The 17,659-nt window shown below is 33.0% G+C and overlaps 1 protein-coding gene across 2 annotated transcripts in view; it reads right to left on the bottom strand.

The window, feature by feature from the left end:
• Nucleotides 1-17,659, bottom strand: part of tup (LIM1_Isl and LIM2_Isl domain-containing protein tup) — a 42,634-nt gene that overhangs the window by 4,561 nt on the left and 20,414 nt on the right. For both annotated transcript variants that reach the window (XM_013313405.1, XM_013313406.1), the window contains exons 2-5: nucleotides 6,535-6,724; nucleotides 1,777-1,907; nucleotides 1,077-1,144; nucleotides 524-629 (exon numbers count right to left, since the gene is read on the bottom strand). In XM_013313405.1, coding sequence (XP_013168859.1) covers nucleotides 524-629; nucleotides 1,077-1,144; nucleotides 1,777-1,907; nucleotides 6,535-6,724 — 495 coding nt within the window. The remainder of the gene's footprint in view (nucleotides 1-523; nucleotides 630-1,076; nucleotides 1,145-1,776; nucleotides 1,908-6,534; nucleotides 6,725-17,659) is intronic.

The following is a 17,659-nucleotide window of genomic DNA, read 5'->3' as shown; positions in this document are numbered from 1 at the left end:
TCCGGTGTATCCCAACACTAGCCTTACTAAAATGTCGACGTTTATGTCCCCTCACTAATCATTCTGACACTTCACTTTGTAATGAAAACGCGACATTCGCGCCAAAGCATTCTATTTTTTTATTTTTATATCATAAGGTGGCAAACGAGTCATCTGAAATCGCTGAAATAGCGAAGTGACCGTTGCCCATAGGCATACGCAATTGCTTATGCGTTGCCTACCTTTAATCGAAGGAGGAGAGGATGCACAGAAAGAAAACATTTCCATGCATCCCCTCATCCGGAAAGTCAATTTCCACTTCCCATCCTTTCCTTATAAGAAAAAGGGTGGGAAGGGAAAGAGGACTAAATTAGGCCTCCGGGACGCACACTCATCAGACTGTACGCGGAATTGCTTCCACTTCACGCCTGTCTTCTGTGTGGTCGTGGTATTTCACCGGGCTAGCCGGGACAATTCGTGCGAACAGTTAAAGCGGGCTCTACCACTGTTAAAACTAATAATGTCTAAAACTACTAGTACTGACCAGACATGGAGCCAAGCTCGTGCGGGTGATGTGAATTATTGTTGCTTAGCGTGGTGTTGTTGTTACTCTCCGCGTTGGCGCCACTGCTGCTACTTGTGTTTGCACTCTACAAATGTACAGAAACTTTAATTATATATATAAGTATACATAATTTATTGTGCCAGCGTGTTTAACTACGCCCTAATCACCTCCAACTTTGGGTAGGCTCCTCCTTAAAGGGGATGTACAGTGAGCTGATGATGATACATAATTATTCTAAAAATTGGAAACACAACACGCTTTGATAGTGTCTGATAGGAATTAAGTTAAAATTCATCTTAAGTTACTTCGCTCAAATTAACTGGTGGTAACTTATCTCCTCAAAAATCTATTGGAATAATAAGTACAATCAACAATGTTCGCCAAAGATTTTAAAAAAATCAATTTTCTCAACAAACATATTAACGAATGCCAAAACACTCGTCCAAGGAACATTGGTTAACAGTATATAAATTTCTGTATTGTGAAAATGAATATTTTTAAACACACACGTAAAAAAAAAATAAAAAAAAACCTTTTCTAACACATCGTGGTCTTCCCTGCAGTATAACGCACCACCTTCTCGCAACGCGAATTCATCTCCTGCAATAAAAATATATGTTTACATCAACTAATGTGTCTGTGTGTTTTTAAAATTTCTTATTATGTCTGTTGCGTGTGTTAACAATTGGCTCTCTCTCTTGTCACTCTCTCTTGTCACTCTCTCTTCAGCCATGTGACGCCAACTGCTGGGCACAGGCTTCCCCCAAAGATCGCAATGGTTACTTGTGGCCATCAATTTCGTTTCATTTAATCTTTAATATTTACTAAAGCCTACAAGTACTAAAGACTGTTTTATCAGAGGAACTAGCAAGATTTGATTGAAAACAAACAAAAGAGCGTTGGTGACTCTGGAGTTAAAGCACTTGACTAGTAATCTGTAGATCCTGGGTTCGAAGCGATGTACCAATGTGTTTTTCGATTTCCGATATACATATGTACATTTATCTGAGAAGAAATTTAAAGATATGTGTGAAGTCAACCCTCACTGGGTCAGTGTTGAGCATGGCCTAGTTATCCCTAACTTAGTAGAGTAGTAGAGTTAAAGAAAAAAAATAACCACTATAAACACTTAATTTTATATTATGTCTAGGTCTGTGCCTCTGGATGTGTAGAAATTATTATGTTGAATTTGTGTACGAAAAACAATACGGTATAATAAACCTGGTACGCACCTGGTATTAGTTGTCGTGCGCAAGCGCAGCATCGGAAACAATCGATGTGGTATATTTTCGTTTTAGCTCTCATTACGAAGTCATTCTTGCTGAAGGATGCTCCGCATTTATCACATTTTGTACCAAATAATCTGAAAAGATTAATCCACTTTGAAAAAAATATTCAGAAAAATTTAAAAGCTGTAAGCCATCTTAACTTAAGGTAGGCTCCGAGCCCCTCGGTGGGGACGTATAGCTGATGATGATGATGATGAAGCCATCTTTTCCTATTATTACTAAAATTATTCAGTATTAACTGAAAACTACGTGAGTTTGAATAACTTTAAATAACATACATATATATACATATGATCATCGAAATATTTTTATTCATATTAAAAATTTTAAAAAATCCTAGAAAATGTTAACAAAAACATCCATTTAAATATACCAAAAAAGGTTCATTTATATTTTAAAAAGTATTAGTACTTTATGAAGGTATTCATGGTATGAAAAAATACCTAAATAATTTTCACTTGAAAAATATTTCCCCGTATGTTTTGAGGTATACACACCCCTCGTAGCTTGTATAGGCGATGCTTTTAGCGGTATTGGCCGGGGGCTGGGGGCTGGGGGTTGGGGAAGGCTTTCATCCCGTAAAGTGCCGGTCAACAACCTCCCCGGGGGTTGTTTCAAAATGTACTTAGGGTTTTGCTCGCTTTTCAATGCTTTTCCCTTTCCCTATGTTTTATGTAAAATCTATGTTAAATATTGCACTTAGATATTTATTATTATTATATAATATATCAGTCGGATATATTTATTTACATTTGTTCATAAAATAATTGTATATTCGATCTCTTTGGTTTTGTAGTTTGCATTCTGTCAAAGAGGTGGCATAATGGCCACTAAGACCTTTGCCTTTTAGAATACGAAAAAGTTAGGTGACAGATAAGTGACGTAATGTTACCAGTATAATGAAAACATTCCCAAATTCGGGGAAATATTTAAAAAAATGTCACTACTAATTATTTTACTACTACTATGACCTATGAAATAAAATATAAACATTAGAAAAGAGGTCGCATTCTATTCAGTTTTTAAGTATATAGTATAATTTAAATAACTGGGGTAATTTACCACAATAAGCCTCTGGAGTTTCTCATTTTTGTGCTCGGAATGATCTGTCTATAGGTATAACTCTATGCCACAAAGTTTATAAAGATTATACATTGGCCCTATATTTGTTTACTATGATGGAACATCCTAACATTTCGCGACGTTTCGTTTTGACTGCAGTCGGGCCTGTCAGTTGTCAGCTGCACAAACATTGGCCACACAAGAAGTGACAGGAATGGTCAGTAGGGAGACCGCGTAGAATGGAATATTTTCATCGATAATTTTATGTTGAAAATACTGGGTTTATTTTGCGATTCTTTGACCGTGGATCTCAGACCAATATCCTATTTTAAAACATATTGTTAACTCTGTTTTATCAAAGATGAATGTTAGGAATGACGCTATGTTTTATAGACTAGCTATCGCCCGCGACTCCGTTCGCGCAGGAATTAAAAGAACATAATTAGTAGCCTATGTGTTCTTCCAGACTATGTTCTATATGTATGCCATATTTCATCGAGATGCAGTCGTTCTGGAGATAACTTTAAACAAACATCCATCCATCTAAACATTCGCATTTATAATATTAGTAAGATATGGTCTCAGGAACCAACACTCAGTACATAAAATATAAGTTAGGCGTAGCTTTAAGTTAGGGAGAGATTTGCTCCCGGCGACCCCTCAATTAGCGAAACCGAACACCGCTCCTCGTCTCCTCTTACTGCAATGTTTAAATGTTAAACATACAGACAGATGCAGTATACATCTGTTTATAGATGACCGATTTATATATGGATAGGATATACGCATTTGTTGATGTTACGTGATAGTTAATTCTATCTATATTATTAGTTCTAATCAAGACCACCGTTATAAACCAATACAGCGCCAAAATGGCGAAAATCAAAAAGGCACAAAATACTACGCCTTAAGCCAGTCCATATGTAAGGGGTATAATATGAAAATGTACATAATAATATCATATTTGTTTAGAAAGGTAACATTACGCGAATGACCAAATCCTGACATTGTTCAATTTCTTTTGTTTTTCATACATTTTTTATAATTATACTCTTCTATCGTAATTATCTTATTTATATTATAAATGCGAATGTTTAGATGGATGGATGTTTTTTAGAAGATATCTTTGGAACGGCTGAAAAGATTTTGATAAAATTTGGCATACATATATAACATAGTCTGGCAGAACACAGAGACTAATAAAGTTTTTTTTTCTAATTCCACGCAGAGGCAGTTAAGAGTGACAGCTAGTTAGTAATAATTATGTGAAATAAAATTTTTCATTAAAAATTTTGAGGTTATCTTTTAAAAATTTCCAAATTCGAATCGTCATCTATAAACATATGTTATTGTAAATTTAGTGAAAATAGGAACGTGTATAATATTTCTATATATCCGCTGTTTACGTCGGTAACTGGATCCGACGCACAAACAACAGTTTCCGTCCTGTCTCAGCTGCGAAAGGGTTAAGTTAAAAGCTTAACCTTTTACAAACTGTGCATTTTATTCAGATTATATTTAGTACTGTTTTGAATTAAAAAGAAACTCAATTAATAGCTTATGTATTCTTCCAGACTATGTTCTACATCTATAACAAATATCAGCGAGGTTCATACAGCCGTTCTTAAGATATCTTGTAATAAACATCCAAACATTCGCATTTATATTTTTAAAATTTTCAAGACAAAAAACAACTTTTTTTTGTAAAAATTCCATTGATATATCTACATATTATATATTTAAGATTAAAATTCAACAAAAAATGATTGTCAAATATAAATTATTAGGGTTCCGTACCTCATAAACGGAACCCTTATAGGATCACTTTGCTGTCCGTCCGTCTATCTGTCAAGCCGGTCTGCCTTTTTTTATTATAAGAGAAGGGGGCAAACGAGCAGCGGGAACACCGAGGTGTTCAACGACGCCCATGGACCAATACCAGAGGAACCGCAGATGCGTTGCCGGCCTTTGAGATGGTACAAAATCTACTAGTAAAGTATAAATTATATTAATTATTGTTAGTATTACTATTTCATCGATTTCCTTCTATTGATGAGTTCGTATGTCAGTACGTCCGCAGGATGTTAATACTTCCATATTAAAATGTTTAATTTCCGTTATAATAGAGTTTAAAAGCAAAAGCGATTGATTGTTTTCGTAACGGGCTTTTTATCGTGTTTAGAAAGTTTTGTTTAGCATATTTTTAACTAGATGTCGTAAGCTACGTACGCGAGGAATTAAAAACATAATTAGTAGGCTATGTGTTCCTAAACAATGTTCTATATTTGTGCTAAATATCAGCGATGCAGCCGTTCCGTTACATTAACCAATTTCCTTTTAAACTAAAAGAATCTAACCTTAAAATATTATAAAGATTTAGAAGTTGACAGTTATATTTACTTTTTAAAATAAAAGAAAGCAATATAACCTAAAAAGTTTTATATTGAAATAAAATCTTAGATGTTAAATTGTTCTGTAAAACGGAGATTTAAAGTAAAGTACACTTTTATTTATTTACACATTAGTTTAAGTTAAAAAAAAAAAGTGTAATTGAAAACCCGCTTATCCGGGCCGGTGTAAACGAGGACAAATATACCATAGACATATCAGATTCCCGCCGCCCGCCGCGCTGTCAAACTGACGTTTGTTTTGGCGCCCAAATACATAATGCTCAGTCAAACTCAGTTTGTTTTCTCTGCGCATCACTGTATACGGCGGCAAAATTATATTTACCAATGCTAAAATAGTAGCTGAAGGATTATAGATTTTATTGTCTATAACATAAGGATTGAGTTTATGCGAAAATGTTTGTCGAATTACAGTTTTGTTTGTCAATGGTAATTCTATATTTTAGCATCGAGATGGAAGGGTGAAATGGTAAACATATGCGAGTTATTTTAGTGAATTCATCTTTGGTGTTGTTATGAAAAAGTGGCGCCGTGTTAAAAATGAGTGACGTTCCGTTATAAATAGTGTTTAATGCAGTTAAACAGTGCCGTGTTAATGGAATTATAATTAACTATTCGTAAGTTGTATGGTACGGGCAGTTTGACAGTTCGGAGCGTGTACGCTTGGACGTTCCATGTTTGCCATATTGAATTTAATTTGTTTGAATTGCTTTAATTAAAGTTTATTTATAAAACTTGATCTAGTTTCGTGGAATTTATAATATCAAGTAATTTGAATGTTGCCATACGCTTTATGTTGTAATTTCAAGAGAAATAAATATGTAAAATGTACGTTTAGTTATCTTGCTAATATTATAAATGTGATGTTTGTTTGAAGGTATCTCCAGAACGGCTGAATGTATCTTAATAAAATTTGGCATACATGTAGAACATAGTCTGGAAGAGCATATAGGCTACTAATTAAGTTTTTTAATACCGCGCTAACGGAGTCGCAGGCGACAGCAAGAATTACTATAAATGCGACTGTTTTGATGGATGGACGGATATTTGTTTGAAGGTATCTCCCGAACGGCTCAACGGATCTTGATGAAATTTAATACAGATGTAGAACATAGTCTGGAAGAGCACATAGGCTACTAATTAAGTTTTTTATTACCACGCAAACGGACTTACAGGCGACAGTTAGTTACTAACTAACTTCTTAAGATTATCTTACTTACAAAGGACTTACCTTGTATAATCTCGCTTGCAGTAAGTCTTTCCATCTCTGACGAAGCAGGTGCAAGATTCGTCAAGGAACTGCCTGCATTCCTGGCACTTGAGGCAGGCTGCGTGCCACTCCAGGTCTGGAGCCACGCGTAAGATGTACTGGTCGTGAATCTGACCGCCGCAACCCACGCATAGAGAGAGACGGAGTTTCTCTGAGGACAACAGAAATATTATTAGAGTTTTTAAAGATTAGTTGAATCTAGTATCGACAATTCGTAAGACGAATCTTTAAAGTTATTATAAAGTGATTATTTTTCCTTGTTATTATATTTTTCTTTACTTTAAAGACAAGATTATCTTACTTCTTACTAATATTATAAATGCGAAAGTTTAGATGTTTGTTTGAAGGTATATCTCCAGAACGGCTGTATGGATCTCGCTGAAATTTGTCATAAATGTAGAACATAGTCTGGAAGAACATATAAGACTACTTATTAAGTTTTTTTTTAATTCATCGCGAACGATGTTGCGGTTGATAGTAATAAAAAAATCAATGTTTGTCGTCTTTGTGTTCTAGGACTAGATGTTTGCATATAAAAACAACGGTTTCTGTTCCTTATAGTATGTTTTATGATTAATTTAAAGTTACTAGTCAAATTATAATATGACTATGTTTACTATTATTTTGCAATTTAAACCTATATATTTTTTTTATATCATAAGGTGGCAAACGAGCAAGCGGTCACCTGAAATCGCTGAAATAGCGAAGCGACCGTTGCCCATAGACATACGTAATTGCATATGCGTTGCCTACCTTAAATCGACGGAGGAGAGGATGCACAGAAAGAAAATATTTTCTCTTTCCATGCATCCTCTCATCCGGAAAGTCCACTTCCACTTCCCAACCCTTCCTCACAAGAAAGAGGACTAAATCAGGCCTCCGGGACGCACACTCATCAAACTGTACTTGGAATTGCTTCCACTTGACGCGTATCTTCAGTGTGGTCATGGTATTTCACCGGGCGAGCCGGGCCAATTCGTGCGAAGATGTTAAAGCGGGCTCTACCACTGTTATATAAAGATGTTATATTGTTAATAAACATAGTACTACAGAGATTGATAGACATATTTAGTTTATAAAGTAACCTATAGCTTAAAATATATCATGTCGAAAAAACAAACAAAAAAAAACGATAAAAAAAGAAACCCCCAAAAACCTCAAGGGAGTTTTAGCAAATTGAAAGGCATAAAAATAGGTAATTCTTCAAATTAAGAGAAACATAAAATCGTATAACAAAGGAATTATGAATAAATTATCCGATGTGGCAAAATCGATAAGTTGAATGGGCGTGTCACTGTAAGCTCCGCCCAAGTGCAGGATCAAAGCTCTATCTATCCGTCTCATATTCCGTCCTTTTCTACCTTGTAGCTTAATACAATATGACATAGTATAATTATAAACAAAACAACAGTAATTAAGATTCCCAAATGACTTCAATCGTTTTGTAGTTTCGTTTTGGTTAACAATAAGTCGGTTTATTACTAGTTATTGTACGCGATTTCGTTCGCGTATAAACTTAATTAGTAGCGTATGTGTTCTTCCAGACTATGTTCTACACGTATGCCAAATTTCACCGAGATCCATGCAGCGGTTGTGGAGATATCTATTCGCATTTATAATATTAGTAAGATAAGATCTCCAGAATTATGGTAATGGAAACATCGTGCTGCATTCTGTGAAGAAATTCAAAGATATGTGTGATGTCAACCCGCACTGGACCAGTGTTGACTATGACCTAGTCACTATCTTAGGGTGAGCTCCGTGCCCCTAAGTGGGGACGTATAGTGAGCTGATGATGATTTCAGAATGCGTAGTGAACTTTGAGAGAAAAACACAAAAACTTTTTTTTTTTAAATTAAAAAAACTTTTTTAACTTCATTTAGCGGTCGCCAGCGACTTCGTCCGCATGGAATTAAAAAAACTTAATTTGCCTATATGTTCTACCAGACTATGTTCTATATCTATACCAAAATTTATCAAGACCCGTTCAGCTGTTCTGGAGATACTTAGTGAAGCCACTGACGTGCTTTCATTACAAAGTCCAATGTCGGAATGCTTAGTGAGGGGACATAAACGTCGACATTTTAGTAAGGTAGTTGGGTCAATACACTGCTATGTTTTCCTATTTTCTTTCTAACATAACAAACATCTAAACATTCGCATTTATATTAGTAAGTTAAACAGATATATCTTTATATATATAATTCTTCTGTGTGTGTGTATGTCACTGAACTTCTCTCAAACGACTGGACCAATTTTGATGAAATTTTTTGTGTGTGTTCAAGGGGATCTGGGAATGGTTTAGATTCACAATTTTGTCCGTTGGACAATGTTTTTTTAATTAATTTTTAATTTATTAGTAGTTGTTGATTTTGGAATGTTTTACATTGGATCCGATAGACGGCGCTACCATCGCAGTGTCAAGTTTTAAATAATATTCGAATTTTCAAATTAAAGACGTGTAGACAGAACAACGTCTGTCGGGTCCGCTAGTAAAGATATAATCTTTTAAGTACATTAAATATACAAACTGTTATATTAAACACATTAACTTACAACTTGTAAATAGGATTTGCTTTTAAAAATAACTCGAGCATGGCTATTGTTTCAATGCTATTATAAACCCAAAAACAAAACAAGCACGATCATTAATATTTAAAACGGATTCCGTACAACGTACGGTGGAGGAATTCTTTTTATTTTTATTTTATTAACATTGAAAGGCAAAGCAAATTTAATCTGTGTGCGGTTCATTGCGGGACAATGGACGCGTACTTTATTTATTTTAATAATAAAAATGTTTTAATTACATGAAAATTTAAATATCAATGAGCGACGGGCCGCGTCCGCTAAATAATACCAGTACCACTCATCCTGATGAAGGGCCCCCGATGAGCTCGAATTTAGTCGGTGCTGCCACCGCACGAATATACATGAGGGTTTAGCCGTTTTTATATAAGTTTACATGAAAATTGTAAAATAAAGTTAAGTTAAATTATATTTTATGAAATATGAAAATATGATTACTTTAAATAAGTTTTTAATAATAATAAACTTATTTATCGTAATTAAAAATATTTTATAGGCTCAAAATCGTGTTTTTTTTCTTTTGTTTTTACCGATCTCTAAAAACTTAAATATGAATTCAGTTTAAAAGCCTTTTGTAGTTGATGATAATTAAAATAATATAAGGAAGCACAATGTGAGAATTAAAACGTAATCATCTTATTTTAATAAAAAGCAATACTTAAGATACTTTAGAGTTATAACAGTTTAACATTGTGTCGAATGAATGTAAAAAAAATCGCATTACTAAGTAAATCTTGCGATATAAGATTCTTGATGTTATTAAATGAAGTTCCCAATAATTAGGACCTCAAGTTATGTTCCAGGAAACTTAAACGGCTGAAAGGGTTAGCAAGAAAAACTCAATAAACCCGACTGTGTGACACTCAGAGGAAGAAGACTAATCGAATGATACCTCACTCGTCAAATTTAGTTCACTAGTTTAGGCTCTAGGCCGTCACAATGGAATGTACATATATACAAACCCACATAAGTACAGTCGAGGAAATCCGCAGTGTTCCACTTACGGAAAAATTGCCTTCTTTCTCGCATCAAGATAAATAGCAACAACAAATTTGGTAACGATGAGTTACGTAAACGATGTAATAATTAAAAAAAAGTAATGAACCGAATACACTGACCGACCATATTTCTTAAAAACATATTTAAAAGCTGTATCGGTCAGTGATGGCTCCATGCGAGACATTCAAATACCTGTAGCTTTAAGGTAGACCACCGCCAGATTCACCGACTGTACATAGTCGCGAATACTATTTTATCAGTCAGTCTTAACTTAGTAAAAAGTATTAACTTATTTATCTTTAAGTAAACTTGCTCACTAAACATTTCCTAAAGGTAATAACTAACGTACAGCTGATCTTGTATCCGATATGTTGTTTTTTTAATTGCAATCGTAAAGAGCGGCCGACTTCGCCGGCACTCGAGAATCCGGCCAACATGCGGATGCTGTACAAATGCATCCTACATACCTGTATGTCACCTATCGATTGTGAAATACGACACTTTGTAAAATAACTAGACGTTATAAAATGTGATTCGCAATCCAAATACGATGAAGTTAACTCGTCAAATTATGGAATTGATTGTATAAGTTATTTTATTATAGTTTAAGTAAAAGTTAAATATAATTGGAAATTACTTTTGTTTATGATTCGTTAACATTTTTTCCATTTATCAAATGTTTAGTCAGATTCTAGACTGACTAATTTCTCGGTTTACCGGTGACACATACTTAACATATGCGTGTGTTAGTGTGTATGCATGTGTGCGTGAGGCAGGTTTAAAAATGCGAGCGTTAGAATTTATTGTGTCAATAATGGTCAGACTCTGTCGTTGTACTTTTAGGGTTGCTACCATTTACGGAATATCCAATTTTAAATATTTTACATTTTTTTTTTACGGATTTATAAAAAAAGATATTATTTATTTATATGTATGTATTCTTGTAATGGATTTTTGTTGTGTTTAATTTATCATATTAAATTTTTTTGAATTTTTTTTTCGTATGTAATTTTTTTAGAAGATATTTAAAAAATTATGTCGATTTTTTTTTATATTAATTTCATTTCTATTGTAAATTAAAGTCATATTTATTTCATATGTATGAAATATGATATATATGAACATTACATACAGAAAAAAATCCAATTTTATTATACATATAGATATAAATTATTAGGAAATAATTAAATAATAAAACATTAATGATAATAGAGAATTATTTTTGTTAGAAAAATAACAAATATTTTTTAATATTTAACAGCTCAGTTGAATAAATAAACGTTTTTTTCTCATATAATTGGTGTTATTTATAATCTATATTTACATATTTATTGCTTTCAACACCGACTCGCGAATTCATTAATATATAACTAGCGGACCCGACAGACGTTGTCCTGTCTACGCGTCTTTAATTCGAATATTATTTAAAATTTGACACTGCGATGGTAGCGCCGTCTGTCGGATCCAATGTACAACATTCGAAAATCAACAACTACTAATAAATTAAAAATTAATTAAAAATACATTGTCCAGCGGACAAAATTGTGAATCTAAACCATTCCCAGATCCCCTTGAACACACACAAAAAATTTCATCAAAATCGGTCCAGTCGTTTGAGAGAAGTTCAGTGACATACACACTCACAGAAGAATTATATATATAAAGATGTGTTGTTTAAACGAATAATTTTAAATTATAGTTTTATAGACGCATTTTGTCTTTTATTGTATTATAAAAAAAAACAATAATTTACGTTTTAATTTTGAAAAGATAAGATCATAAGAACCTAAGATAAACTCAATTTTAAATCTTATTACTATAGTTTTACGACTTAAAATCCTTTAATAATACAACCTCAAAAGCCGGCAAGGTATGTGCAGTTCGAAACTCATAAAAATCCGAATGAGGGGTTCAGAAACTACCCTAGGTGTGACTAGGCCATGGTAAACCACGCTGGTCCAGTCCGTATTGACTTCACACATATCTTTGAATATCTTCTCAGATATGTACAGCATCACGATGTTTTCCTTCACCGTAAGAACATCGGATAAATGTACATATTTAAATCTAAACTCGAAAAATAAATTAGTACGTGTCGGGGATTGAACCTGGACGTATAGATTTCGATCCAGTCTAATCCAGCAACTGCTTTATCGACATTCTTAATTAAAAGATAAACTATCCCTCTTACAGTGGGTTTCTGAGACCAAAATCTCCATTTAAAACATATTAGGGAACCTACCCATAATACGTGACCCGTTTAGGGGGGGGGGGGAGCGGAGTCTTTAACATACTACGGTCAGGCATAGGAGCGGCGGGTTGCTCAGATTTTAGTCACGTAATCGTTGCTTGTTTTTTTTTATAACACATAATTCACTTGTGATTTAAGTATACATGCAGTCTTATGCTATAAAGAACAGTATGAGTGAAAAATTTTTATTCAATTTTTGCATGTGAAATGATAAAAAATAATTATGAATTACTACGTAAAAACTAAAGTTGTGTCTTGGCATGTACTACGAGTGGTCACCGAAGGAAGGAAGGGGTCGAAAAAACTAAAAAAATAGGTCACGTAGTATGTGTATGTTCCCTTATCGCTGATTTGTCAAAGATCAAATACAGGGATAAAGATTTATACAGAAATTTTAGTCTCAGAAATCCACGGTTAAACTTTTAAGGATCTAACTTTCTAATAAATATATAACTCTTTTTACAAATAAATAAGTCTTTTTTTTAATATTAATGTATTATAAATAATTTATTTTTAGATATGGCTAATGCATTGAGGAAATGCAATGTAGTTTAGGAATTAATTAAATCAGATTAAGATTGGATTATAGAATATACGATACGAGATTTGCGGAAGACTGAATTTTGTAAACAAGATAAGATGAGTCACTTTCAAATCTATAAATAATAGAATGCGGATTTAATTCCGGCATTTTATATCAGGAAGCCAAAAAAGGAATTTGTGTTTTCTTTTAATTTTAAAATAAATTAGAGTTAACTTTATTTTTATATTTAAATATCCGTTGATAGGTTTCTTTTTAATCTACAGAGCAATTTTATATTGAATTATGTTCAGTGAAAGTTAAATTATTTCATAAGTTAATTCATAGAATAATAATTAGGGTTCCGTACCTCATTAGAAAAAACGGAACTCTTATATAATCACTTTGTTGTCCGTCTGTCTGTCTGTCAAGACCCTTTTTTTATAAAAAACGCGTGAAGATATCAAGCTGGAATTTATTTTTTAATAGTTGAGTCTTATTTATGACACACTCAGAATCATATTATTATATTAGACTCACAAACATATAAGGTGATTAACCAATTTACTCCGAATGCAGCTGTAAATAAGGTTTTACTAATATTATAGAAAAAACAATAGAAAAAATAAATAATTTTATTTAAAGAGCGTTTGGCGCAACCCTAAATTCAATAATGTAAGCGCGGTGCCGCAAAGAGGTATACAAAGGTACCGACAGTATCGGCCGCTATCGTGCTATTGCCATCGGGGGTAAGCAGTGATACGGGAGATTTCTTGTATATGTAAAGGTTTGTGTGGGATGTGCATACCGCGTATATTTGCCATATTTTTGTAAGCGCACATGCCCGCTCGCCCGCAACACAGAAGAGAAGTGCGAAGTAATTCCGTGTATTGTGCATAACACGAACATTTGTGACAACCTTCAACATTAAATTATTCAAACTTTCGTGAGACATTATAATAAACTGATCTAAAAACGGCTAAACACTGACGTATATTCGTCCGGTAGCGGTACCGATTAGTTTCGAGCCCATCGGGGGCCCTTCAGAGCGACGGGCCGCTTCCGCGAAATAATACCAGTACCACTCATCCTGATGAAGGGCCCCCAATGAGCTCGAAACTTGTATATATGTATATATATATATATCCCAAACAGTAAGATCCATGTAACCGTTCTGGAGATTCTAACATACATACATCCATCCAAACATTCGCATTTATAATATTACTAAGACTTACTGATAAGCGTATCCGTACGATTATTTCAGCAAATATAAATTCCTAATATCTGCTTATCCCTTTGTTTACTAGCGTGAATACATCTTATGTTTCTGTATAATATAGTTATAAAATAATATTATGAAATATTTTATACAAAAAACATTGATTTGAAGCTAGAAACTATTTTAATATGCATCTGATAAACATCTAGATGCAAAATGTCGCGGATTTTTATAAAAAAAAAAAACTATGAATATTTTAATTTAAATAAAAATATAAATTAATAATGATTAGTTTGTAGTCTGTATGTTGCAGCTTTTTTTTAATGGATATTAATTTTGTTTTTTTTTTCTAAAATTGAATTTCTTTTTCGCACTGTGAAGAGGATTTGAGGTTATTTCCAGTATAATTTAATTTCAAATATCACTTCGCTTAATATTTAAATTATACAAAACATATTATATTAAAAATAGAACACCACCGGCTGCGGAATCCCATGACTCAAACAACCAGTGGTCAGGGCTGCAGAGACAGGAACCTTCTCACGATGCGCGCGGTTTCTAGGATCCAACTGTTTAGCGAGAGCTTCTTGAGATGTTGGTCGAAGCTCTTCGCTATCAGTCCATTTACCGATACGACTATCGGAATAATGGTAGTCGATTTCATACGCCATATTTAAATAATTATTAGTATTTTATTAAAATAATAAATTGCATAACTTCTCTTTTTTTGTAAATAAAAATATTAACATTTTTAAATCGAATCAATAAACGTAAGTTTTCAATAATAACCTTAATTCCAACCTCACATTTTTCAAGGACAATGAGAGAAATTAAACATATTTTTAAACGAAATTTTGTCTGCGGAGTTCTGAGCAAAATTCCTTAGTTAGTATTCTTGACCAAGACCAAAAGACCATAGATTTTTAAACAAGAATATTCATGACTTAACTTTTGGAGGTTATAATTTAGGGAACATACCCATACCGCGTCACTAGAAAAATAGTTCTAGTTTTTCAACCCCTCCCTCCCCTCGGTGACCACACGTAGTACATTCCAAGACCACCCCAACCCCTTTAGTTTTTACGTAGTAATTCATTATTATGATTTTTAATCATTTCACAGGCGAAAATTTGAAAAAGAAATAATTTGGCTCATACTCTTCTTTATAGCTTAAGACTGCATTCATACTTAAATTACTAGTGAATTATGTATTATGAAAAAAAAACAAGTAACGACTACGTGACTAAAATCTGAGCCACTCCCCGTAGTATTTTAAGGACTCCCCCCCCCCACTAAACGGGTCACGTAGTATGGGTACGTTCCCTTAACTGATATAAACCCATAATGTATATTCTACACTACGAGTCCCTCTTAGTTACGATTTAGCTTCTCCAACCGTTGGTTTCTTAGACCAATTTTTAAGTATAAAACATTACTTTTCCTGTCATCTATACAAAATAGAGATAATATGTTTTAAACGGGATTTTTGGTCTAAGAAACCCACGGTTAATGCGTATATAATGCCCGAATTCTGAAACGTCACTCAAATATCTACTTTCGTAAGCAGTGCTTATAATTTAAGAGACGTCAAAACTTAAGTGGAATTCACAAACGCAAATCAAGACATTTAAGCGCGTGATTCCGTAAGTAGACGTAACATTTTTACGTCATGGCAACAACCTCTGTTCTGTGTCAAAGAGTATGTAGAAAATATTTGTTCTCAATTACATTTTCTTAAAATTAACTTTTTGTATCCGGTTCACGCAGCAAGGGTTAGATAATGTGTAGTTCTAAGATGAGTTTATTCCCAAATATCAAAGAATATTCAAAAAATACTGCATGCTATGAGTATTTCGTATTTTTTTTATTTAAAGCAAAGAAGATTATAATAAAAGAATATCATATCTGTTTTAATTTTTTTTTAACAAAAAATAAATAATTTTGACCGTATTTTTGTAGAATGGAATGCACCGGACATTATTGTTTATTTTGATATTGTGATTTACGAGAAAATACAGGTAAGCAGAACACAGTATATGGGTTTTTTGGTGAATTCAATAACAGTTATTGTAAATATTAACTTTATACTTGTGATGTAGAAATACGTCAGTATGCAAAATCGGCAAGAAATACTTTTCATGTGGATATATTTTTGTTTTTGACTTTTTGGTTATAGATACGTAATTTATTTACATGAATTGTTATTATTATTCTTTCAGAATTTTCGGAAAATTGGCACATAGAATTGAGACATAAAACAACTTTTGGCGGTTTTAGAAGACGGAAATGTTTCTGAAGATGGTTTGGAAGATGAAAGTGAAGATGACGAAACCGTTTTAGCTTATGCAAGAGAGATAATTCAAGAGAAAGAAGACGAGGATGCAGAGGATCATGAAGATCCTACCTATAGCGATCCACCACTGGTTCAAGATTTTCCTGACTCATTGAGTAAAATTATTTCTTTATTATCAATGCAAGAAGGTCATGAATATTTTGTAGTTTGATTAAAGGAAACTTGTTTGGAAAAAAGACAGTTTGTAAGATCATCATGAATCAAAAATAATTCGCCAACCAAGTACAACAGACTCTGCTATAACTGAACTTGATACACCATATAAATGTTTTTTGCATTACTTTACACCAGAGTTTCTTAAAAAAATTGTTGATGGAACTAACTTATATGCAGTGCAAAAAAAAACCCTTTAATATATTTTAGTATTAATGTTGGGGAGTTAAAAAAATCTTTGGAATTCTTTAATTTATGTCAGTGGAGCATTTTCCTAGTGTTTGCTCATACTGGCATTCGAAGTTTGGGCACAATCCTGTAAGGAGCGCAATGCCGGTAAAATAATTTTTATACACTGCAATAAGCCTAACTAGTAGACCATCGTTCAGCAGAATAGTACTCAATTAAAATTTTTAATAGTAACCATTATGCATACTGATGTAGATTCACATCAGTAAGTTTTTTATAAAATACTTTTTAGAAAAGAAAAAGTTTTATTTCTTCATTTTCCCATAATCTATGTTAAATTTTCCACCTCTCTCAATTTATGGCATTTTGAAAAAAATATATGCATTTAAGGGTTAAGAGAGAATTTTATATTGCTTACAAGATAAATATTTTGAACATAAATATTCAATAAGTTTTTATTACATTGATAAATATATTTATTGCTAAAACTTTTCCAGGAAAGGTAAAAGCAAAAAAAAACAATTCAAAAAAGGCATGGGGATGACCTCTAGCAAGCCTATTTTAGAGCCAAGCTAAGAAATGCTGATTTAGAATATAAACATATGATAAATAAACATAAGCTAGAAATGCAAATACTTAAATTAAGATAAAATAAACCTGCCACTGTTAATAATAAAGATTGTATGTTTTTAAAAATAAAAGCAAATTGAAAAAGAGAAATGTGTATTATTAAGGTTATTCTAACAATGAAATTTTCATTACACTCATTGTCTACAGGTGGATCTGTAAACTCTTCCATGTTCATAATGT

Source organism: Papilio xuthus, unplaced genomic scaffold (genome assembly GCF_000836235.2).
Source record: "Papilio xuthus unplaced genomic scaffold, Pxut_1.1 DF827570.1, whole genome shotgun sequence".
Taxonomy (NCBI): Eukaryota; Metazoa; Arthropoda; class Insecta; order Lepidoptera; family Papilionidae; genus Papilio; species Papilio xuthus.
Note: the sequence above shows the minus strand (reverse complement) of the source record. Positions and strands in the feature narration are given on the sequence as shown.